General features: G+C 46.5%; 1 protein-coding gene and 2 long non-coding RNA genes across 4 annotated transcripts in view; 2 read left to right on the forward strand and 1 right to left on the reverse strand.

Moving 5' to 3' along the window:
• The window catches only part of LOC115333960, a 36,431-nt gene extending 22,376 nt beyond the window's left edge, over positions 1-14,055 (forward strand). Inside the window, exons 4-11 of the long non-coding RNA XR_005931095.1 lie at positions 10,463-10,558; positions 11,564-11,697; positions 11,855-11,856; positions 11,936-12,681; positions 12,786-12,993; positions 13,081-13,141; positions 13,220-13,252; positions 13,338-14,055. This is a non-coding gene — a long non-coding RNA (uncharacterized LOC115333960). The remainder of the gene's footprint in view (positions 1-10,462; positions 10,559-11,563; positions 11,698-11,854; positions 11,857-11,935; positions 12,682-12,785; positions 12,994-13,080; positions 13,142-13,219; positions 13,253-13,337) is intronic.
• Positions 14,056-14,870: 815 nt separating this feature from the next.
• Positions 14,871-16,710, forward strand: LOC115333958. Of its 2 annotated transcripts, none has more exons than XR_005931097.1 (3): positions 14,871-15,658; positions 15,775-15,890; positions 16,380-16,710. It is a non-coding gene; the product is annotated as an uncharacterized LOC115333958 (long non-coding RNA). The 2 variants fall into 2 exon arrangements; XR_005931096.1 differs by having other exon boundaries at positions 16,410-16,710.
• An 814-nt stretch (positions 16,711-17,524) lies between these two features.
• On the reverse strand, positions 17,525-23,806 carry LOC115333959 (basic proline-rich protein-like). The gene is made up of 4 exons (XM_041119417.1): positions 23,450-23,806; positions 22,808-23,254; positions 22,630-22,724; positions 17,525-17,700 (listed from the first exon to the last, which is right to left on the reverse strand). The coding sequence occupies exons 1-4, from the start codon at positions 23,804-23,806 to the stop codon at positions 17,547-17,549; spliced, it is 1,053 nt and encodes a 350-aa protein (XP_040975351.1). The 3' UTR covers positions 17,525-17,546.
• Between the last annotated feature and the right edge of the window lie 845 nt (positions 23,807-24,651).

Here is a 24,651-nt window from a genome sequence, read left to right on the forward strand (position 1 = left end):
GTTGCTGGGGCACAGAATCTGTAGCTGGAGAGAGAGGAGTGAGACCATGTAAGAGAAACAGCCCTGCAGACACCAAGGTCAGTGAAGAAGGAGGGGGAGGAGGTGCTCCAGGCATCGGAGCAGAGATTCCCTTGCAGCCCGTGGGGAAGACCATGGCGAGGCACGCTGTCCCCCTGCAGCCTGTGGAGGTCCACGGTGGAGCAGATATCCACCTGCAGCCTGTGGAGGACCCCACACCAGAGCAGGTGGATGCCTGAAGAAGGCTGTGACCTCGTGGGAAGCCTGCGCTGGAGCAGGCTCCTGGCAGGACCTGCGGACCCGTGGAGAGAGGAACCCATGCTGGAGCGGGTTTGCTGGCAGGACTTGTGACCCCGTGGGGGGGACCCACACTGGAGCAGTCTGTGCCTGAAGGACTGCAGCCCCTGGAAGGGACCCACACTGGAGCAGTTTGTGGAGGACTGTCTCCCATGGGAGGGCCCCCATGCTGGAGCAGAGGAAGAGGGTGAGGAGAAAGGAGCAGCAGAGACAATGTGTGATGAAATGACCACAACCCCCATTCTCTGTCCCCCTGTGCTGCTCAGAGGGGAGGAGGTAGAGAAAATCAGGAGTGGAGTTGAGCCCAGGAAGAAGGGAAGGGTGAGGGGAAGGTTGTTTGAGATTTGGTTTTATTTCTTATTACCCTACTCTGACTTTTGATTGGCAAGAAGTTAATTTCCCTGAGTCAAGCCTGGTTTTGCCCATGATGGTAATTGCTGAGGAATCTCTGTGCTTACCTTGAACCACGAGCCTTTCGTTATGTTTTTCTCTCCCCTGTTCAGCTGAGGAGGGGAAGTGATAGAGTGGCTTGGTGGGCACCTGGCATCCAGCCAGGGTCAAACCACCATACCTCTCTTAATCCCTGTCACTTCTGAAATGTTCTTGCTATGTCTACTCTTATCCAGTACACTGTCTTTAGTTTTTAATGACTTCTTGTCTTCCTTTAGTGTTGTTGCCTTTATATTTTCTGTCTATGTTTTCATATGTATGGTTTGCTGTCACTATTTTTTAATTCTTTCCTCTCTTAATCCCTTGGCTTTTCAAATTTTGTTTCTATGTCTACTTTTATCTAGTTTGCTGTCCCTATTTTTAGTTCTTTCCTGTCTGTCCTGTACCTTGTCACGTTTTAAATTTTCCTTCTATGTCTACTTTTATCAAGCTCCCTATCCCTCATTTTTAATTATTTCCTGTCATGTACCATGTCGCTTTAAAAATTTACCTTCAATGCCACCATTTTAGTTCACTGTCTCTATTTTTAATTTTTTTTCCTTTACTTCCCTAATCCCCATTGCTTCTAAAATGTTCTTTCTATGCCTACTTTTATTCCCTTTGCTGTCTTTTAAAAATTATTTCTTGTCCTTCCTTAGCGATGTTGCTTTTTAAAATTTTCTTTCTATGGTATAGTTTGCTGTCACTATTTTTTAATATTTTCCTTATTTCCTTAATCCCCACTGCTTTTAAAATTGTCTATCTACTTTTATCCCATTTGCTGTTGTTATTTTGCTCTTTTCTCTTTATTATTGTCATTCCTTAGTGCTGTTTCTTTTAAAATTTTTTCTGCATCTCTGAGTTCACTGTCCCTATTTTTTTATTTTTCCCCTTATTTCCTTAATGCCAATCACTTTAAAAATGTTGTTTCCATGCCTACTTATTTCCCTTCGATGTCTTTTTAAACTTATTTCTTGTCTTTCCTGAGTGCCGTTGCTTTTTACATTTTCTGTCTATGCCTGTGTTTTAGTTTGCTGTTGGTATTTTTTAGTTCTTTCCTCTGTTAATCCCGTGGCTTTTAAAATTTTGCTTTTATGTCTACTTTTATCTAGTTTGCTCTCCCTATTTTTTAATCTTTTTTTTTCTGTCTGGTAACCTTTCTCTTTTTAAATTTCCTAAGTCTGTGTTTATTTAGTTTGCTGTGCCTATTTTTATTTTTTTTTCATTTATTTCCCTAATCCCCGTCGCTTGTTAAATGTTCTTTCTATGCCTACTTTTATCTTGTTTGCTGTTTTTTTAAAATTATATCTTGTCTTTCCTTAGTGCCGACGCTTTTAAAATTTTCTTTCTATGTCTCAGTTTTAGTTCGCTGTTGCTATTTCCCCCCCGCCTTATTTCCCTAATGCCTATTGCATTTGAGTTGTTCTTTCTATGCTACTTTTAGTGCCTTCACTGGCTTTTAAAAATGATTTCTTGTTTTTCCGTAGTGCCATAGCTTTTAAATTTTCTTTCTACGTCTTCGTTTTATTTTACTGTTGCTATTTTTTCGTTCTTTCCTCTCTTAATCCCTTGGCTTTTAAAATTTTCTACTTTTATCTCATTTGCTGTCATTATTTTTAAATTTTTTTCATTGTTTTTCCTTAGTGCCATTGCTTTTTAATTTTTTTCTATGTATCTGTTTTAGCTTGCTGTTGCTATTTTAAATTTTTTCCCTATTTCCTTAATCTCCATCGCTTTTAAAATTCTGTATACTTTTATCCCATTCACTGTTATTATTTTGCTTTCCTTTAATTATTTCTTGTTTTTCCTTAGTGCTGTCACTTTTAAAATTTTCTTTCTACATCTCTGTTTTGGTTTGCTGTCCCTATTTTATAATCTTTCCCTTTATTTCCCTAATGCCTATGGCTTTTTAAATGTTCTCTTTATGCCTAGTTTTATTCCCTTTGCTGTTTTTTCTAAATTATATCTTGTCTTTCCTTAGTGCCATCACTTATTACATTTTCTTTCTATGTCTCCATTTTAGTTTGCCATTGCTATTTTTTAATTTTTTGTCCTTATTTCATCAATTGCTGTTGCTATTAAACTTTTCTACTTTTAGCCCATTCACTGTGTCCTTTTTTTTAATTTTTTTTTTCCTTGTCTTGGTGCCATTGCTTTTTAAATTTTTTTCTGTTTCTGTTTTAATTTGCTGTCAATATTCTTTAATTTTTCCTTATTTCTTTAGTCCACATTGCTTTTATCTTTCTATGTCTACTTTTATCAATATGTCTAACCCTATTTTTTTATTAATTCCTGTCTGTCTTGTGTCATGTTGCTTTGAAATTTTTTTCCTATATCTAGTTTTCTCCAGTTCACTGTCTTTTTCTTATTTCATTCTGGTCTGTGCTGTACCCTGTCACTTCTTAAACTTTGTTTCTATGTCTTTGTTTTAGCTTGCTGTTCCTGTTTTTTAATTTTTTTTCCTTTCTTTTCTTAATCTTGTTGCTTTTTAATTTTTTTTCCTATGTCTGCTTTTAACTAGTTCCTGTCCCTATTTTTTAATTTTTTCCTGCATGTTGGGTACTCCAAATTTTGAAATTTTATTTATGTCTCAGTTTTAGTTGTCCCTGTTTTTTAATTTTTTCCTCCTTTAATGCCTTGATTTTTGAAATTTTTTCTATGTTTACTTTTATCTAGTTTTCTGCCCCTATTTAATTTTTCTCCTCTGCCTTGTACCCTTTTGCTTTTTAAATTTCTTTCTATGTCTACTTTTATCGAGCTCTCTATCCTATTTTTTTAATTCTTTCTTCTTAGTCACATACCCTGTTCCTTTTTAAATTTTCTTTGTGTCTGAATTTTTTCCTTTTCTCTCAGCTCATCCTGAGGCTTTAGAGGGTCTCCTCAGCATGCTTTTATCTCTGGAGGGTCTTTTCCACCCCTCTCAGTTTGTCAGAACATCTCCTCTTCCTCGGAGCAGTCTTTTTGTCCTCTCCTCTGTCTCGCTTGCCTGCAGTGGGTCAGTGTCTCCCTCATGACATTTGTACTCTGTTCAAATCCTCTCCCGAGTACCTTTGTGCCCTTCAGCCTTCTTCTGTCTCTCTGGCCACCTCAGCACCCTTCTGTTTCTGTCACGATGCTTCCCGTGAGCGTCCTTGTGTTCCATGGCCATCCTTTAGTTCTGCAGCAGGCACTGTACCTTTCTTATTCAGAGACAACTCTTCCTCAGGCTTTGATTGTGCCCCAGAGCACTCTTACCTTCCCCTCCGCCATGTCCGATGCCTCTGTTCGGTCTCCTGAGGACATTGTACTCTGTTCAGATCTGTTCCAGAGTACCTCATTGTGTCAGCAATCCTGTTTGTCTCTATATCCACGTTCCCCCCATGCCCAGAGCCCTCTCCTTCCTGTCATGACACCTCCGAAGACCGGCATCGTGCCCCGTGGCACCCTTTGAGCTCTGCAGCCCTCTTTGTATCTCACTTATTCAGACAGAACCCTTCCTCAGGCTTTCTCTGCCTCAGAGCACTCTTACCTTATTCACTGCCATCTTGGATATCTCCATTCAGTCGCTCATCCCCTGGGGACATCTGTACATTGCTGGGACACCTTCCTGAGTTTTGCGTTGTGTCCCAGAGCCACCTTCTGTTTCTCTTTCAGCACCCTTCTCCTGCCACCCTCATGCCCCACAGCCTTCTTTTGGCTCTGTAGCACACTTTGCACCCTTCTCCCTCCAAGAACCTTTCCTGATGCCATCTTTCATCTCCAGAATGCTCATGTTGTCCTCTATGCTAGCTAGGATACCTCTGTTCAGTCCTTGGTCCCCTGAGGACATCTGTAGTCTGTTCAAATCCCTTCTGGACTTCTTCATCATGCCCTCAAGCCTTCTTTTGTCTGTTCCTCTCAGAAGCCCTCTGCTACTGTCACAATGTCTCCCGAGGTCTTAGATTTTTCCCTGCAGCACACTTTTAGCTCTGTAAGCCCCCTTTGGGCTCATCTTCTTGCAATCATACCTTTCCTAAGATCTCCCTTCCCAAAAAATGACCATTTTTTTTCTTCTCTATGCCATCTAGGATACCTCCCAAGACCTTCCTTGTGCTCCGCAGCATTTTGGTAGCACTTTACCTCCCTTTCAATCTCTCTTATCCCTCCAAGGCATTCATGTCTCCCCTGCTCCCAGTTCCCATGCATCCTGAGACCTTCTTTATGTACCACAGCCCTGGTTTAGCTCTGTAGCAGGCTTTGATCCTCTCTCATTCCCTCAGAAACACATCCTTGGGTTGGTTTGTGCCTCAGAGCGCTCTTAAAGTCCTCTCTGCCATCTAGGGTGCCTCCATTTGGTCCCTGGCCTCCTGAGGACATCTGTACTCTGTTCAAATCCCCTCCAGATTTTCTCCTTGTGTCCCTGAGCCTTCTTTGGTGTCTTTGGCCCAATCAGGATTCCTCTAATGGTGTCACAATGCCTATTGGTGCCTTCAAGGTTGCCCTTAGCACACTTTTAGTTTTGTAGAGGACCTCACATCCCTCTTGTTCCCTCAGAGGACTTTCCTGAGTCCATATCTGTGACCCAGCCCAATCATTCTGTCCTCTCTTCCCTCTAGCCGTAACTCTGTTCATTCCCTGGCCCTCTGATGACATGTTTACTTGGTTCAGATCCCCTTTGGATTTAATCGTTGTGTCCCCAATCCTTTTTCTATCTCTCTGACTCCCTCAGGACATTTCTCCTCCCAGTCACGATGCCTCCCGAGACCTTCTTGTGCTCAGCGTCCGTCTTGTAGCACTTTAGGTGGGGCCATCTTTGAGCCACAGAACTTGTTTGTTCCTCTGCACTACCTAGGATTCCCATGTTCAGTCCCCAGCCACCCGAGACCATCTGTACTCTTCTCAGACGATCACCCGAGTTCCTCCTTGTTGTCTCCAAGCCTTCTGTTGTGCATCAGCCCTGCTCTACACCCTTCTCCTCATGGTCATGATGCCTCCTGAGACCTTCCTTGATCTCCACAGCATCTTGTGGCACTTTATTTCCCTTTCTATCTCTCTTGTTCCATCAGACCTTCCATTTTTCTTTGTTGCGCAGCTTTATCTTTCTCTCTGCCATTGAGGGTGTCTCCGTTCAGTTCCTCTCTCACTCAATCACCTGTAGTTTGCCTAGATGCCCTCCTGAGACTCCAAGGCCCTCACTGTGTTTCCAAGACTTCTTTTCTTACCCTGCCCCCTCTAAATTCCTCTACTCTCTATAACAATGTCTTCTGAGTCCTTTCTTGTACTCCACAGCACTCTTGTAGCACTTTAGCTCCCTGTAAAATTTTTTTTCTTGTGCTCTTCAGAGTGCTCTTTCTTATCTTACTCTTTGCCGTTGAGAATGCTTTCATCCAGCTCCCTGCCCCCTGTACAACAACATCTGTACTTTGTTGAAATCCTCTTCAGAGCTCCTCACTGTTATCTCTGAGGCTGCTTTGGTCTCTCAGGCCCCCGCGGGACTCCTCTGCTCTCTTTGCTGAGCTCTCGCAAGACATCCCCTATGTCCTAGAGCCCTGTTTTGGCTCAGGAGGGCACTTTGTGCCTCTCTTTTCCCCTCAGAACCTGAGTCCACATCTGTTGGTCTTTCTGTCCTCTCATCTGTTTGGTGCACCTCCATTTGGTCACTGGTCCCTTGAGGACATCTGTACTTTGTTCAATTCCCTTTGTGAGCTCCTTGCACCCCCACGACTTCTTTGGTCTCTCTGGCCCCTTCAGGACCTCTCTAATCCCTGTGACAATGCTTCTTGTCCTGTCAGAACCTTTTCCGAAGCCATCTTTGTGCTCCAGAGCAGTCTTTTTATTTTTTGTCTTACATTATATTTCTCTTTGTTATCTGGTAGCCCAAAGATGTCTATTGTCAGCTTAGGTCTCCTCTTGGGTTTTCAGAGGAGGCAATAGCCTTCATCTGTTTTTATCGACACATCTCCTGTGGTGGTTTATGTTGTGTTTTGCAATTTATTTTTGCTCTAGCTGCTTAGGTGTTAATCAGGCTGCTTCATACAGTTTCTGATACACTTCTTGTTTTTCCATGTTTTTTTGGTGTTTTCTGTCCTTCGGGACTCATCTAGTTCTGTTAAGAGTCAGTTGGAGACACAGTCAGGTTGACTCTGAATCATCGGCGATTCACAGTAAATAATTTATTTTGCAACCAGAGATATTTTGGAGATGGAATTCTTAAGGGATCTAATTCTGCGTTGTGATTCAGTCCTATCTAGAAGGTAGTTCTGGTAGAAGTTAGGTGGTATGCACGGGCTTGCTAGAAATGAAGCATAACCCCAGAACATTTTGGCTTTTGTATAGGAAAGTAATGCACATAATTTTTGATAATAGTATTGTTACTGCATTTCATGAACTACTTGCTTACATAGCTTAGTAGGATATATATCTTTTTTGATGGGCGCCCCAGAACAATTTAGTTTAATTCCCTACCCGGTCACATTGCTGATGCAATAGATGTAGCTGTGGTACGAGAGCAGGTATCGTCATTTCCAGTAAGGGTGGCTTTCTCTGTTCAGGGCTTTGCTTGCTGTAAATTGGAGGCAGGTGAGAAAACTCACAGCTGCTCCTGTGTCTGCTGTTATCCCTTGTGGTGGTTTGCTGCTCCCCTTTTCCAGGTGACTGTGGGAAGGGTGGTAGGCGGGGGCCCCACAGGTACATGAGCCACAGCCTCTCCTCGGGGAGCTTATGGTGCTGCTAGGCTTCTGAGGTGTCAGTGCTCTGCTATTCCTTCACGCCTTTGCAGCTTCTGAGTTGGCTCAGCTGTTTGGGCAGAAGTGTTTTGACATTTAGGGAAGCAGAGGTGTCTGTCTGAGATAAGAGCTTCAGGACCAGTCAAGGTTCAGCAGCATGTATAGTAGAAAGTATGCTTGTATGCAGCTTTTTTTTTTTTCTTTCTTCCAGGTCAGTAATTTTTTTTTGAGTGTTCAGGGGTGGCAAGATGGTTTAACAGTGTGGTTTGGTTTTTTTGTTGTTTTTTTTTTATTCTAGGTATGTTGCATTTTCCTGGAATTCCTGACTTTTTTGAAGATGGAACCTTTTTTTTTTTTCCCACCAGTTTGGCTGTGTACTGTGTAAGTTGCTGATATCATTTCTCTTAATAGGACTGATGGTGAGATTATTATATAGCAGAGGTTAGGGTGAGCATCTTGTATGCATCTGTACATGGAGTTTTAGCATTTCTTAAGAAAGCAGCAGGGACATAACACATAGTGTCTTTCAGGGTATGGGATCGCTCATCACCTTTCCCAGTTGCCTGCAGAGTGCCATGTTGTCCCTAGAAACTTTGCAGCTTGTGGCAGGCCCCTTGCAGGTTATAAGTGTCAGGACTTCACTTATTTTGTGGGCATGTAGCAGAGCCTGGAGTCTGTGGTGGTGTGGTTTAACCCCAGCCAGCAACTAAGCACCATGCAGCAGCTAACTCACCACCACCCCCCCCCCCCCCCCCCCCAGCCAGTGGGATGGGGAGAGAATCGGGAAAAGAAGTAAAACTTGTGGGTTGAGATAAGAAAGGTTTAATAGAACACAAAAGAAGAAACTAATAATGATAACACTAATAAAATGACAATAGTAACAATAAAAGGATTGGAATATACAAGTGATGCACAATGCAATTGCTCACCACGCACCGACCGATGCCCAGTTAGTTCCCAGGCCAGCTCCCCCCCAGTTTATATACTGGGTGTGATGTAACGTGGTATGGAATACCCCTTTGGCCAGTTTGGGTCAGCTGCCCTGGCTGTGTCCCCTCCCAACTTCTTGTGCCCCTCCAGCCTTCTTGTTGGCCTGGGCATCAGAAGCTGAAAAATCCTTGACTTTAGACTAAACATTACTTAGCAACAACTGAAAACATCAGTGTGTTATCAATGTTCTTCTCATACCTAACTCAAAAACATAGCACTATACCAGCTACTAGGAAGACAATTAACTCTATCCCAGGTGCAACCAGGACACGTGGGAAGACAGAAGATAGGAGGTGCCACAGGATGTAGGGCATGGCTCAGAAGAGAGCTTCTGAGGAGCAGCTGATGCAGGGGGTTCAGGGGTGCAAATATAGGGAAGGAGCTGTCAGGAGGGAATGGGGTTCCTTCCCTAATAGTTCAGGAGAAGAGAAGGGCTTTCTATGATTTTGGGACCAGGGGATGGTTGGGAAAGGTAGGAGGGTTCATCAGTCTTTCTCAGGTGGTTTTGCAGTTGGATTTGGGTGTTGATGAGGTCTGTTCTGTTTTAGTCTCTCTGCAGCTGACAGGACGTGTGACAAAGTCGCAAGAGATGCAGCATAAACCATCTGGGCCTCTGCATCTCAGTATGCAGGGCTGAGTGTCAGATGAGTCTCATCTTGGAAAGCATTAAGTACATTAAGGTACATTAAAATATACCTGCCAGAACTCAGGTCTCCACTCGTCCATGCCTTTCACATTAGGGAATGAATTAATTGGTAATTTTTGCATCTATCCCTTCACCATCCATCCGGATGTCAGAGTCGTTGTTACTTAGAGGCATTGACTAGGCACTTATTTCCTGCACAGGTTTGTGTCACTGTCTTCCCTGGAATTTCTTGGAGAAGAGGATGTGTATTGTTTATGCTTGTAACAATCTCCAGCCAGGGGTCTTTCTTTTATTGCAGTCCTGTGCATGCAAGCTTTCTCTATTATTCCAGTTTTGCCTTTTTCCTTAAGTGTCCGATGAGATTTGCTTTAGTATGAGTCATGGCAGTTATGTTCTCTTGTTCTTGTTTATCTATTGTGTTTTAAGCACCAGTTTTTGTAGTCATAAGGTGTGTCCATTTTAAATCTTTGAGTCACCATGTCATGCCGCCATGTTTTTTCCATTGGCCAACTTCCACTGTAATTCCCTAAGGGGCTTCGTAGGTAAGTGAGCTTGAGGATCTCGTACTGCTTTTGCAGCAGACCTCTCATTCTTGCGGCTTCATTCATCGAGCAGTGTCAGTTGCTGCATGGTACAGTATCCTGTCTTTTTCAGCTTTCTGGGTTTTTCATATTTTCTGTTTTTGGTTAGAATTTTTTTTTGGCAGGGTTTCTTTTGTTTATTCCTGCAGGTAAAGTCAGGTCGTCTTTTGACATCCAGGTCCCCATGGCTCTCTTTCCTCCTTTTTTGCCAGATATCCTCACCAGCGTTTTCCCCTGATGGGAGTGGCAGAGAGGGGAGCGGTGTGCTTGGAGTGCTGGGGTGTCCGGGGAGGTACTGTCAGGCTTCCTCTCGCCTTTGCAGGGCTTACTCTGAGGAAGTCTGGTACATGGGTTGATTGTGTGAATATATATTATGTGGGTGCACTAATCCCTTTCAGAGTGTGTCAGAGGTTAAGGATTTTGCTCTGGTTGGTGTAATGTTGTTCTGTTTTGTGTATTTGTCAGAGGTGAGTTTTGTGTGGGAGGAAGCTAGCTGTCTGACTGTTTCTGGGATAAGGTGGGGTACACATGATTTCAGGTCATATCTTATTTACCAGATGTTTTGAACTAAGTGTATCTGACTTTCCTAGCAACTCATGAAGGGGTTCAGCGCACCCTGACGGTGGGTGCCTTTGCCGAAAGGCAAAGCAGGGCCATAGCAGAGTTTTCCATTTACAGGGATGGGCTCAGTCATCTCCTGCACAAGCTTCTTCTCTTACGTAGCAGTTGGGATGGTAGCTTTGTTTTAGATTTCTTGAAGAACAACAAGAGGATGGAGCAGGTTATCAGAGCATAATCATTTTCTCTTCCTTTGGCAGTACAGGCACCCAAGGGCAAGCCCACATTCAAGGAACAGCATGAGGATATCAGTGTTGACTGTCAGCAGAGGAAGGAAGCTTCTTTTGGAGGCCAAGGTGATGAAGCAGAGTCCTTAATTGTTCTATTTGATTTTTATCACAGGGGGGCATGGTCACAGAAGGTGTGAGGGAGGGCATGGCTCAGATTTGCAAAACATGGTCCCAGATGGGGGGAGCTGTCTATTACATTTCAAGCTGTGAGGGATATTGCGGACACCACTGGACAGGCATTAGAACCCGGTGCTTGGATTGGAACAACCTGGTAGAATCATCCTGCCATGTCGAGTAATGCATACTTCTGTACTGAGATTTTAATAGCTCTGTCTGCATCACCTTTGGCTTTTCCTCATTGAGCTTATATTTGGTAAGAAGCAGCTCTCATGAAGCATTTGTATCTGAGGCGTCTCCATTAGATTTTGGGACCATCAAGTCATATTTAGCATCTGTCTGCAGTCAGGTCTCCTGTAACTACTACCCAGTTTTGGCTTAAGACTTTCTAGCATAGCACTATCTAATAGTAGCATTCTGTATGTGAGTGGATTCCAGCAGCCCAGTGTCAAGTCCTGTTTATGTCAGTGCTCTCATTCGAGCATGCTGTCTACTGAGGGGTTCTCCATGCTGCAGTTCATGTAGTCATTAAGAGTTATTTATCCATAAAGGAAAAGTCTGTTGTTACAACAGCCACGGTCGTTCGCTACCTGTACCTCTTTTGGCATTTGTGGGGCTGAGTTTTTGAGCTCTATCAGTCTCTATTTGAGTCATCTGGCAGTAACTGTAATTTTTGTGTGTCAGTGAGCAGTTTGACTTATTCTTGCAGTTCAGGTAATAGGTCTAGGCTAAGCAGGACAGTTAAGCAAGGCGCAACAGCGAAGATGAACAGATAGTGTCACAGGCTGTGATGGGGGGTGAGACTGATTGCTTGCATTTTGTGCTTTTGGGGTCACTGTGTTGCCTAAGTATGTAAGTCAGTCAAAAGGATTTGTTAGTCTGTTTTGCATGGTGGGCTCTCTTTTTTGGAAAATAGTATATAACATCTGTGTGCCTCTGCATTTTCTGAGACAGGCCTGGCATTGACGGTTACGGTTCCTGAGACATCAGATGGACCGACTACACAAGTGGGCACCTGATGCGGCTACTGACCCTGGAGATGCAGCATGGTAGGAGAGCAGAGCTGTGTTAGCCTGCTGGGGGAAAGGGTGAGTCTGGGATGTGGCTGTCGGGGTGGGTGAAAGAAGAGGGATGGGCGTATACTTTTTGTGGGTATTGCTGTTTTTCTTCAACTTGCTGATGTAACTGAATCAGCATGGCAGGTTGGAGCACAAAGCACAGATCAACAAGGTTAGTGGAGCGAAGATGTCAGAATGGGGACGGTTTACTGTTGGTTAGGGTATTTGTCAGCATCTGGTTCACTTTGTTTTTATTTTGTTGCTGCAGATGCACAGCAGGGAGCCAGACGGAGCACTCAGCATGCAATAACGGAGGGAACAGTTCTGCTCTTGGTGCCTATGTGACCTGTTAACATTGTGTTTTGAAGGTGCAAAACAACCCATGAAATCATATGCATAGCAGGGTGTCTGTCCCTGAGTGTGTTTGGCAAGGTGTGACAACGAACTGCTTCCAGGCACAATGGTCACTGTCTGTCTGGTTTTCTAGGTACTACAGGTGATGCTGGCTACATCTTCCAGTATTAGACTGGGAACAAGTGAGTGGAACACCATGGTGCTTTTGAGGAGGTTATCATTGCAGAAGAGATCAGCATTGACTGGCATGAAACTGCCCGATGGCGCTCTGTTTGCAGATGATGAGGAACCGGGCTGGATCGCAGCGACATCCTAGTTAGCCTAGGTGGTCTTTGTCAAGGATGAATTCTGACCCCCAGCCCTCTGAAAGCTACCTTGAGGGGCCGATGCTATCTTTGTGTCGGGTTGCAGGGAGGGGTTTTAAATTCAACATAGTGGAGAGGGCAGCTCAGGATAGGACATGTTTGGGCAGAGAGAGGGTCTGGGGTCCTTTATGCAAAATGCAAGTGTGTGCTGGGCAGGGAATCTAGATGGCATTCCTAAATGGAAACAAAGCCTCTGGCTTTGTTAAGCTATTGCTCTGCATATGGGTTACTTGTTTGATATTGCTTTTGCAGATGCAGAGGGACAAGCTGTGTGCCAAAGGGCAATGGAGCAGAGGTGAGTGGAGCGCTGTAAGAAGGTGGGTTGGCACGTCATGTTGGGGGGAAGATGTGACTGGTGGCTGTATGACTAACATAGGTTTTGGGTTTTTTATTTTGAAGGTGTGAAGCAATGAGTGAAGCAGGACATCGGCACTGGAGTTGACTTGGGCAGGGTGAGCAATGACTAGTGGGCTGAAGCAGCAGTTATTTTTCAGGTGTCGTATTGTTGGTGAAGTTAGAAGTATCCCTCGTTGTGTTTTACATGTGGTACCCAAGCCTCAGTGTGGCAACCTGTGAACGGCAGAGGCTGGATGGGCAAGTGGCCAAGGTAAAAGAATGGGATATGGGAATTGGTGCATGCAGGTTGCAGTTTTGGGCAGTATCTCAGTATATGTCTTTGCTTTGTTTTTTTCAGGTGCTGCAAGCAAGCTCAGAGGGGTGAAGTTGCACGCCAGTGAGCAGGCTGAGAAGGAGAGGTGGTTGTCAGCCTAGTCAGCATCTAAGAGCAGAGAATCAGTGGCAACTCAGTTAAATGTTTCTCTTTGGTTTTGCAGGTGCCATGCAGGCCACCTTTGGAATTGGATGAGGTAAGCTGGGTATTATCAAGGAGGAGCGTGGGGCTGGTGATTTCTTGCAAGTGCAATGCTCGCTTTCTGTCTTTTGGTATCTTAGGTGCCACAAGTGATGACGGCTGCAGCATCTGACACAGGAATCAGTACGGAGCAGGTGCATGGAAAGCCATGTTCCTTTTGAGGAGGAAAGCGTTCTGGAAGAGGTCTGTGTTGAACAACATGATGCTTATTTCTGGCACTGTTTTTTTGTATGTGATGAAGAGGAACCTGGCAACTGCAGGAATATCCTGGTTAGCAGATGTAGTTTTTGTTGAGGATGGATTCAGACCGCCAGCCCTCTGGAAGCTAAGTTGAGGTACCAGGGACCACTGCCCTACAATGTATAATTTTGACTTCAGTTGGAAAGACACTTTCCAAAATGTAAATCTTTCTCATTTGAAGAAGTTGCGTTTGATGAACTTTCCATCAGAGTGGATCTTCATAGATGATCAACTTGACAGTAGAAGTCATCAGCAACAAGATTTTTCACTTTCTTTAGGAAAAAAAACAAAAAAAGGTCAATTTCTTTCCAAGACCCAAGAACAGCCCATCTTTCTAAAGTTGATGGCATCACTGGTCTTTGGGTTCTCAGTTGTAACAGTTGAGATACCATGAAAACGTGTTCCTCTGCATGCTTCAGTACAGTTGAAAGCATTAGCAAATCTGCCAGTCCTTTTTGGTAGTCTGAGGTATTGCAGCCCTAGGGCTTTTTTTCCCCCAAAGTAAAACCATATGAGGGATCTCTTTTCTCACTGATTTTTCTATCATAAATGGAACTTTAAAAAAAAATTTAAAATTGTATCATTTACAAATTGACTTGCATTGTTTAAACTGTAACTGACAAATAGCTGTGGCCTCTAATTTATTAGGTGTATGTAAGCAGTTATGTATTTTTCTAAATGTTTAAAACGAGAGGCAACTGAATGTTATGGGTTTTTTTTCCTAATATTTTGACGGAGTGCTCTGAAGTACTTGATTTCTGTCTCGCTTTCAAGAGCGCGTTTCCCTGGCAGTTCAGCAGCCTCTCTCTTGGGCAGCCCATCGTACCCTCAGTAAGCCGTCACTGTCTTTGGCTGGTCTAAACGGGGTTGAGATGTCAGTCAACTCTCATCCAGCTGATGCTCAGAAAAGGATCGTTAGGGTGATGCTGCCGCCCGCCGACCAAAATTGGGTACTGCAGCACAGGAGCCGCGCATGCACGGAGGTGCCGCTGCGGTCCACGCTGCCGTCCGCCGGTAGCGGCAATGCGATGCCGCTGTGCCTGCAGGGTGGGGCCGCCGCGCTCGCTGCTTCCTCCCGGTAAGGAAACGCCGCTCCCGCCCCACGCGCGTGGTGTCGGCGGGCGCTTGGCGCGCAAAGCGCGGAACTGCAGCGCCGGCACCGCACAGGTGCGCACCAGCGCCGCCGGCGCCTCCGCTGCTGCCGCCTTGTGGCCAAAGCGCGGTACTGCAGCCCGGCGGTCGCGCGCCGGCTCCGGCCCCTCCGGCGCATGCGCGGTCCCCGGGAGCAGCGTGGCGGCGCGCAGGGCGCGGGTGTAGGCGGCAGCGGGCGAGCGCCGGGACCGCGGGTGACGCGAGCGATCCCCTCCGGGGGGGGGGCGAGGGTGAGGGGTGCCTCCTGCCCGCTGGCCGCCCGGGGCTGCCGGGACGGGAAGCTGCGAAGCGGCCGCCGCGGCAGGCTCCCGGTCCGCCGGAGGCGAGCCGGGCCAGGGCAGCGCCGGGGAGTTCCCCGAGAGCCGGTAGAAGGGAAGAGGGGACGGAAGCGGGCACCCCCCAGGCGCGGCCAGCGGGCGCGTCCCCGAGTCGCCAGAGCTCCCCCGGCCCCGCTCGGCCCGTGCGGCTGCCCCCAGCTCCAGCCCCTCCCCTGAAGCCTGTGCTGTGGCCGCAGGCAGCCCCCGAGCCCTGTCGTGAGGGCAGCAAGCCGGCCCTGCGGTGTTCTCGAGTCTCCCTCAACGTGGGTGCCGCTAGCAGCGGCGCGGGGAACGAGCGGCGTCTGCGGAAGCCCCTGCGGAAGGAGGGGGCTCCGGCCAGGGTCGAGCTGCGGTAATAACGGTCACTGCTGCCTCTTTCCCTCTCCCAGAGGCCACGCTGTGGGTGCGGTTGCCCGTTCGTCCCCCGGGGATGCCGTTGACTGCAGCAGCCTCAGGCTTGCGTGGGCTGTCTCTGCCTGGCCTCCCTCTCCGCGCGGCGCGGGAGCGCAGAGGGACAGGCGGAGCGCTTACTGGCTGTGGGCAGGAGCTGCTGCGGCTGAAGCTGGAGAGGCCAGAGAAAGGTAGAGAAGCAGAAACGGAAGGCCGCCCGGCCGGCAGCTGCCTCCCGCTGCAGGCAAGAGAGAGCCTGCCTCTCCGGGTGTGGAAGGATCCCTCCTCGTAGTCCGCAGCAGGTCAGACTGCCGAGGTGGACTGCAGGGTCCGTACGGCCACGTAGTGTGCGAGCGAGCAAGGCTCTGTGCCTAGGAAGCCTCGTCTTGCAAGACCTGTGAGACATGTGTTCTCCTAGGGGGAGGAGGACAGCCGTGCAGCCGGAGTTACAGCAGAGGAGGGGAGCGGGAGAGGAGCAGAAAGAAGCGTCTGAACTGGCAAATTCTCCTGGCAGTGCCAAGAACAAGAGCTGTGGTGAGCCTCGGGGCCCTGTCTCTCTCCCCTCTTCTGCGTTCCGGTCCCTCCCTGGCCCTGCCCGGCCCCCTCTCTTTCCCACACCGCTGCCTTTTTTTTTTTTTTTTTTTTTTTCCTCCTTTCCTCTCTTGTACCTCTGATACTGAAAAGCCGGTCGAAGAAACTCTCTAAGGCTCGTTTTGGAGTTTTAGAAAGCAGGCATTCTTCATTGCACCGCTGGATGCACGGGGGATAGTTCCACCTAGCGTGCGTGCCACAGGTTTAGCACAAACAGGTTATATAGAATAACTAATTGCATATTAATCAGATTAGTATATGTATACATAAAAATGATGGCAACTGATTATCACAGTACTGCCTACATCCAATCATGCGCAATGAAGGATCCGTTTGAGACGAAGGGCTGCTTTTGCGACCACCGGCCCATTTGAAGTTCTTGCTGGCTGTCCTTGAAGTCTTTATTCTTGTCCTTGTTCTTTGATCTTGAAGCTTAACGCAGTTTCAATCGCATGTGGTCAGTTTCAGCACTGTTCTCATCTAGTGCACAGGAACATCTAGTCATAAGAACAAAGAACTGCAAAACTTGTGAGTACCTACCTCTGCTAGTTAACTGCTTGGCTATGCTTTTGTCTACTGTTTCAATCATTGTGTTAGTGTAAGATTTCTAATAATTATTTACCAAATCTCACTTTTACAGTCACCTAGCAGCAAACCAGTTTCCATGGCTGGTACAAAACATTAAAACCATCCAAATATTTAGACGTGCCATACAGAATGTATGGAAATATGCTATGAGAGGTGTCCCAGGGGCAGGGGGAGCGTCGGGGGGGGGGGGCCCCGAGCCCCGGAGTGGACTCGCTGGCAGGACTCGTTAGGCGCGCGACTGACTGAACGAACACTGGCTGTCCGTCCCCGTTGCCCTCCGGGCTGCGTTTGCGCTCCCTTTGCACGGGGCAAGGGGCCGTGAGGGAGCCCAGGGGAGGAGGAGGTGAGGCGCTGGGGGGGTTGGGCCATGCCCCCCCCTGTTCCTGCTGGGCTCCAGCTGTTGCAAATATTCTGGTAAAGAAATAAAAATTTAATCACATAGAAGAGTTAGGTTTGATTAAGAAGTAAAATTGTGAAGCATAACGTATAGGATTGTTAAGTCTGAAACGTAGCCGTAGAAACGTTAGGAACTGCGTTATGTGTGACTATCGGAATCTTAATATTGTTAAAGTTGGAAATAGCTAACCCTAGAACCCTCACCGGGAAGTGACTGGTTTTTCTCTGTTTTGTTTCAGGAAACTAAGGAAACCGTCGTGGACACCAGTTTGCTGCTTGGAAACCCCCTTAGCCTTCCCATCTTGATTTGAGTATCGAAGATTCCGGTCAGTAGCGCTAAGTGTAACTGACCAATGATTGTTTTTTAAATAAGAATATTGATAAGGTTACATAATCAAAGGACCAATCCTTATGAAGGCTAAATTTAAGAACGAGCACAGTATGCATTTTTATGGAAAGAGCTTATGTAACAATGACCTGACAGAAAAAGTCTGTAAAAACTGACGGATTTTGATACTAGGTGGGACGCGCCTCTGGAGGAGCGATCCCCCGTGTCCCCAGCGCTGCAATAAATGAAGTGCCCGCTTCTTAAATTCAAGTTGGCGTTAAGGAGTTTTATTCTGGATTTCGGTAACGGTTTTGGCGACCCAGATGGGACCTTGCGAGTGAGACTGGACGAGATTGAGTGTTGATCGAACTCCGGCCTGGCACCGAGGTATTCTCGGGGAGAACCATCACCCTCGACTCGCAAAGCTCCTCGCAGCGTTCCCTGGAAAAAAGGTAAGGCGCTGCTTCTTTGGAATTTGTTTGGAAAGCCTGCCCCTGAGGCGCGGCGAAAGCTTCGCAGGGTTGGGGGCTCGGAGGGTACCCGTTTGCATTGGAAGCCTAGGCGTCCGCCCGTAAGTCATAAGCGAAAGTTATTGCTGGGTTGGACTTTGTGTATTACTTGGGACAACTGTCATTTGCATTTGTTTGGTATTATTTGGTATTTGAATGTATGTAAGTATCATGGCATTAGCAAAGTTGTTTAAGAATGAGAGCGCAGGAAATATAACTGCTGATGAAAAGGTACCAAAAACATCACCGTTGGGATGTTTATCGGCACATTGGGGTGAATTGCAGGAAAAATGGGGAACAAACAGAACTTTGAGTTATAATGCTATATCGCAATTACTGTTGTTTTGTAGGAGAGAGAGTAAATGGAATAAAGTGCCATAGGTCGATTTGTTCTTTTCAAGTGAACGTATCTGACGGGGACTGGAGGGGAGTCTCCCAGCAGAACCTCTGGTTACAGCTAAACTGGGAGAACAGAAAATTGAATTTGAATTGACACTAGAGTCACCTTTTCAGTTTTAGATACCTTAGAGGGAGAGTTAAGTTTTGAAGAAATTGGTGGTGTTGGTGCAACAAGTGAACGAGAAACTAGACCCGTCTTTAAATCTTGAACAATGAAATTAGGAAAGCAACGGGTCACTCAGCAGTTTTTGTACGTGCCCAATTCTCCTAAGCTCCTGTTAAGGAGAGATCTACTGGAGAACTTAAGAGGCAGAAATTAAATTAAAAACTGGAGAGGTTAAAATTTTAATTCCAGAAACTAAACGTGTCGAAGCAGTGGCTTTGTTGTTACAGGATGGTTACCGAAAGCCGAAGATTATACCGGTCAGAGTATAACGCTGTAATTCCAATCGTCTGGACTGGGAAGTTCCCGGTAAATCCAAAAAGCAGAACCTGTGAGAACTGATTTAAAGCCAGGATCGAATCCGGTAAGAATTCAACAATACCCCCTAAAACCGGAAAGTCGGAAAGGGTTAGTATTGATAAGACAAAAATTTTTAAGATGTAAATTGTTAATAGAACGTAAATCCAAATATAACACCCCGACCTTGCCTGTTAAAAGGCTAACGAAAAAGATTATGGATTAGTTCCTCAGAGCAATAAATCAAATAGTACAAGGTATTCATCCGGTAGTAGCAAATCCTTATACTTTGTTAACAACCCTGACAGAGAGACGAGAATGGTTCACAGCGTTAGGCTGAAAAGATGCCTTTTTCTGTATTCCCTTGGATCCCAATAGTCAAGAGCTTTTTGCTTTTGAATGGGAAAAGCCTGAGACTGGGAGAAAAACACACTATACGTGGACAGTCTTGCCTCAAGGCTTTAAGAATAGTCTTACCATTTTTGGAAATCCATTGGCACAAGAATGAGAGATTTGGAAGAAAGAAAATAATCAAGAAATCTTGTTGAAATATAGGGATGATCTGTTAATTGTAGCTGAGGTGGAAGAACAATGCACCAAGTTAACTATTAACTTTTTGAACTTTTTGGGAATCAGTGGATATCGAGTGTCAAAAGAAAAAAGCCAAAGAACCCAGAAAGAAGACACTTATTTGAGTTTTAAAATCCTAAAAGGACAGAGACAATTAGGAGCTGAGAGAAAAGAGGCAATTTGTCGTCTCCCCGAAGCTAAGACCAAAAAAATTAATGACGAGCATTTCCGGGAATGGTTGAGTGGTGTCACCTGTAGATTATCAATTGCGGCTTGCTGGTCCGACCTTTATACGAGCAGCTCAAAACCTCAAGCAACGGATTGGACTGATGCCGAGAAAGCCACTTTCAAAGAATCGAAACAGGCTGTAACGGGGGTGCCAGCCCTAGGCCTGCCAGATCTCACCAAGACATTTGAACTTTTTACTCGTGAAAGAAGAGGTGTAGCTCTGGGTATCCCGGCCCAATATTTAGGGCCAAGTGGGCGAGCTGTGGCCTACTTCTCGAAGCGATGAGATCACGTGAGTCTGGGATGCTCTGGTCGTCGGAGAGCCGTCGCTGCAACTGTGCGACTGATCCAGGAAGCTCGTAAGTTCACCTGAGGACAAAGGATTACTGTGTGTTTCCCATATGATAACTGTTGTGCTAAAACAGAAGGGGGGGCCTTGGTTATCCCCTAGCAGAATGCTGAAATACCAAGTGGTGCTGCCGGAACAAGATGACGTTTACTTAAAAACTCGTACCACCGTTAACCCTGTTGCGTTTTCAACAACCGATCGAGTTAAAGGAGAACTGGAACGCGACTGCTTGCAGACAATCGAAAGAGTTTACTCCTGCCGACCGGATCTCTGAGATGTGCCACCAGAAGTAACAGATTGGGAACTATATACCGACGGAAGCGGTTTCATCTGTGAAGGAAAACGTTTATCGAGATAGACAATAACTACCGAGGAGGTAATTGCGTTGCGAACTTTGCCTTCGATGATATCTGCCCAAAAGGCTGAATTGATAGCTCTCACTCGAGCTCTGGAACTAAGTCAAGGAAAGCGAGTCAACATTTGGACAGACTCAAAGTATGCTTTCGGAGTAGTACGTGCACATGGAGCGATAACGGAGAGAAAGAGGACTCTTATCTGCACAAGGAGCCGCCATTCAGCATGCAGAACAGATACTGAAATTGTTAGAAACCGTTCAAAAACCAACAGCAGCCACGATAATGCACTGTAAAGCACATCAGTTGGGTAAGACTGTTCCTAACGCAGGTAACCGACTGGCCGATAAAGCTGCTAAAGAGGCTGCAGAAAAAGGCATCCTAGCACTAGTGCCAGAGAAAAGTATAAAATTGCCTAAAGAAACTCGAAATTATAACGAAAAAGATGAAGAATTAATTGTTAGATTGCAGGCTAACAAAATGAAACAGGACAGGCTGTAACACCGACAGGTCAAATAATAGTCCCGCCCACAATATTAAGAGAAATTGCCCGAGCTGAACATAACAAAGTATATTGGGGAACAGAAGGTAAAATATGACAAAGATTGTTTCAACGATTATAAGCGGATGTGAAATTTATATATAAAACGATCCCCAAATCAGTAATAAGATTATCTTTGGAATTATTAAATAAGGAAATTTTTTAGGGGAATATTAGCAAATTGATTTTATAGAATTGCCTTGAAAAGAAGGATATATCCTAGTTTTAGTTGATATCTTCACTGGGTGGCCCGAGGCTTTCCCTTGTCGCACCAACAAAGCGAGAGAAGTAGTTCAAGTCTTGCTCAAAGAGATAATGCCAAAATACGGGGTGCCCGTAAGAATGTCATCTGACAATGGCCCTCATTTTATAGCAAAGATTATGAGACAAGTTGAGCAAAGTATTATCTAGAGGTTGAGACTATCACACCCCATATGGACCACAAGCAAGCGGCGGGGGGCGGGGGGGAAGAATGAATGAACTATACCCTTAAGCAACAGTTGAGTAAAATTTGTCAGGAAACCTCACTCACATGGGTTAAAGCCTTACCGACGGCTCTATTAAGAATCAGAGTATAGCCAGAAGAGAAAGAAAATTTAAGTCATTATGCAATGTTATATGAAAGACCGTATCAAGAGTCCTATGTTCTGCATACCTTGAGTGCCTCTGGAGATATGTTTTTAAAAGGTGTTATGATTTCTTTAAGCAATTCTTTTCAAGAACTTCGTCAGTATGTCTCCGCAGCTGGACCCTTAGAATTGGACGTAGCAGCGCATCCCTTCCGACCCGGAGACTGAATATATATAAAATCGCTGAGAAGCGGCAAGGACCATATCGAGTCATTTTAACAACACTCACAGCAGTAAAGGTCTGGGAGAAGAACCTTGGCTTCATTATTCAAGAATAAAGAAAGCACCAACAGGAAATTGGAAGTCTAAAGAAACTGGCCCTTTGAAACTGAAAACCTCTAAGTAAGTTTCACCTTATCTATTTGGGAAAACAATTGTGTAAAGTTTATAATATTGGGGTTGCTATTAGGAGTATTGCCAAGGGCAGTAATCTTTTTGCGTGTTACAGGGTTTAAGTATTTTTTTCGAGGGGTTCTAAACGCAAGGTAAACAAAATGAAACAATTATTGTCTGATATTGTCTGAAACAATTATTAATCTTGATATTCACCGTTCTTGTAATTTTGATTAAAAAAAATAAAATCTAGTTTTGTAATTGATTCAAACTTTTGTAAAGACACAAAATTTAACCTCGATAACAGCCTGCCTTCCGATTCCAAAGTCAGATGAAAATCTAGTTCCGTGGAGAATACTGACATTGAATTTAACCAAAACTTGAGAAAAGACGTAGAACGATGAGAATCATTTTAGCAAATTAAATTGGATGGATTTAAAAGGCAATTATTTTTTTAAATTTGAAAGAAGGAATTGTAGCATTTTGAATAATAACATTACCAAACCATCCACCTCACGGACAAAAGAATTAATTTATCGCCCTCAGGGAGAAACTTGTACAAACACCCCGTGGGGCTGTCAGTTGCCAAAACCGTAGAGACAAGTGCAAAAAGGAGCTTGGGATCCTATTTAAAATCTAAAACGATGTTTAGAATTTACTGGAGTTCCAGGATCCTTGTTAGATGGTCCTGACTCTGGGTGGATCTATGGAAATTTAGATCAGTTTAGACAAACGGAGAAAAATCACACATCCTGAACAGAACGGTATGAAAGTTTATACTTGCAACTCCTCTGACCCCCAAATCCAAAGACTTTCTCTAGTAGCTAAAGCTCTAAGATGGGGGATGTATTTGTAGAAAGTATAATAACATTTTAAATGATGCTGGGTCCCCTCTTAATGATGGAAAAAAATTAGCTTGGAATTGACTGTATTAAAGGACAGGTGAAAAGTTTAGGGTTAACTGTTTGGGTGAATAGTGATGATACATGATCCACTCACCTTTTCACGAAGGACAAAAGCAAATAATGGACTTCAGACGTAATAACTCTATCCTCTCTCTGGAAGAAATCTCCCCTGTGGCCTCGATGGTGGACCTGGGTAAATTGAAAAGATGATACCTGGCAATTGCCAAGTCTTAGAACGAAAATAAGATGGGTATTAAAATCTGTATTTTTACCCCAGTTAACAACTCTTCAAAATAAGATGACTCTCGACACCTTTCATTCCATAAACGAAGCGCCTGCTTCTTAACTTCCCATGGGTGTTCAGGAGTTTGATTGCGGCTTTCGGTCCCACAGCTGCGGGCCGGGGCTGGAGGAGCCCCAGGTGCGGGCAGTGAGGCTGATGGCGACGGCCCCTCCCTGGAAAGGGGGGGCTGCCGGGGGAGGGGCCGCGGCGGGGCCGGTGGGAGCCCAGGCAGGAGCGGAGCAGTGGCCGGGCTGCGGCTGCCCCTCGGGAGAAGGTGAGCGTGGCCGGGCGCCCCTCGGACCGCGAACGTCCCAGGCGGGGGTGGCCCGGGGGAGGTGGGGGCCGCCCGTGCCGAGGCCGGGGGGGGGGCCCTGGGAGCTCTCAGGGGGGCTGGGAGCACGTGGGCCGAGGGGGGGGCCCGGGCCCCGTGGCGGGGCTGCGCAATCGCCCGGCGGGTCCCGGGGAAAACCCCGAGAAGGACGGCGGGGTCCGTGTCGGACGCACGGAGCGGACGGGGGGGGGGGGTGCCGGCGCCGAGCCGGGGGGGGGGGCGGAGGGTGCCGCGCCGTGGCAGAGCGGCGGCGGCGGGCGCTGCCCCGAGCCGCAGCCGGGCGGGGGGGCCGCGCCGTGCCGGAGCGGCGGCGGCGGCGGGAGCGCGCCGGAGCTGCACGGAGCGGCGCTGGGGGCTCGGCGGGGACTGCGGCTGCGCCGGCGTGGGGGTGGGCGGAAACGGAAGCGGCGTCCCCTCGGTGTCAGGCAGCAGGGCGGGCTGCCTCCCGGGGCATGCCGGGAGCTGTAGTTTCGCGGACTCGGCGGCCGGGCAGCAGCGTGGCTCTCGGGCGCGGCGTAGTCCTCGCTGCCGCCGCCGCGGCCTCCGGAGTCCGACCGGGTCAGACTCAGGAGCGTCGCCGGTTTCGGGTGGTTTTCCGCGGGCTTCCCGCTGCGCCCGCTCCCCGACCAGCCGTGCGGACGTGCCTCCCGGGCGCATGCGCCGTCCTGCGCGTGGGGCAGCCCGGCGTTCGCGCGCCGGCTCCGGCCCCTCCGGCTGCATGCGCGGTCCCCGGGAGCCGCGTGGCGGTGCGCCGGGCGCGGTCTCGGTGGCAGCGGGCGAGCGCCGGGACCGCAGGTGAGGCGAGCGATCCCCTCCGGCGGGGGGCGAGGATCTGTCACACTATACCACGTATGTTTGGGAGGTATATGACTCAGTAAGTATAAGGATTTGCCACAACAGGGAATTTAGTAATTGTTCGCTCATTTACAGCTCTCAAATCTTGTACCATCGTTATGACCCATCCGGTTCTTTTACTGGGAGGATGGGTGTATTATGAGGTGACATACAGGTTCTAAAGTTCCTTTTTCCAAAGTCTGTCAACTACAAGTTTTAACCCTTTTCGACCCTCCGTTGGTATAGGATATTGTTTGACTCTAATTGGACGATGCGGATTTATTATTTGAACATTTAGGGGGTCCATTTCTATCTTCCAATTTCCCCCTCCCTATACCATACTGAAGGGTTAATGGCTTTTTCATCTTCTGTGTTAGAGTATATCATTTAATCTGCAACTTATCCCCTTGACTTTGAATGCCTAAGTTTAATTTCAAAATCAAATCCCTTCCTAATAAATTGTATTCCGCTTCAGGGAGCAAAAGTAAATCATTAAGGCAAATTTTCTTTTTGTTTCTACTTCTACATATTTTAAAACAGGTACTTTAAAAGGTTCCCCTTTGCTCCTACTACTGACATATAACCTTCCCTTTTCTATTCCTTTCGGAAGTTTTTGAATAGTGGATTTTCAGCCCCTGTGTCCACCAAAAATAAAACTTCCTCCTTAT

The sequence above is a fragment of the Aquila chrysaetos genome, chromosome 22 (assembly GCF_900496995.4).
Source record: "Aquila chrysaetos chrysaetos chromosome 22, bAquChr1.4, whole genome shotgun sequence".
NCBI lineage: Eukaryota > Metazoa > Chordata > Aves > Accipitriformes > Accipitridae > Aquila > Aquila chrysaetos.

What these genes read in the sequence shown, in the direction of transcription:
- LOC115333959 (XM_041119417.1), bottom strand. Translation starts at nt 23,806, where the DNA reads ATGCGCCCGGGAGGCACGTCCGCACGGCTGGTCGGGGAGCGGGCGCAG. An exon ending in CCGCCGCCGCCGCCGCTCCG is followed by an intron (nt 23,255 to 23,449) that starts GCACGGCGCGGC and finishes GCGATTGCGCAG; the next exon opens with CCCCGCCACGGGGCCCGGGC. An exon ending in TTGAAGAGTTGTTAACTGGG is followed by an intron (nt 22,725 to 22,807) that starts GTAAAAATACAG and finishes CAATTTACCCAG; the next exon opens with GTCCACCATCGAGGCCACAG.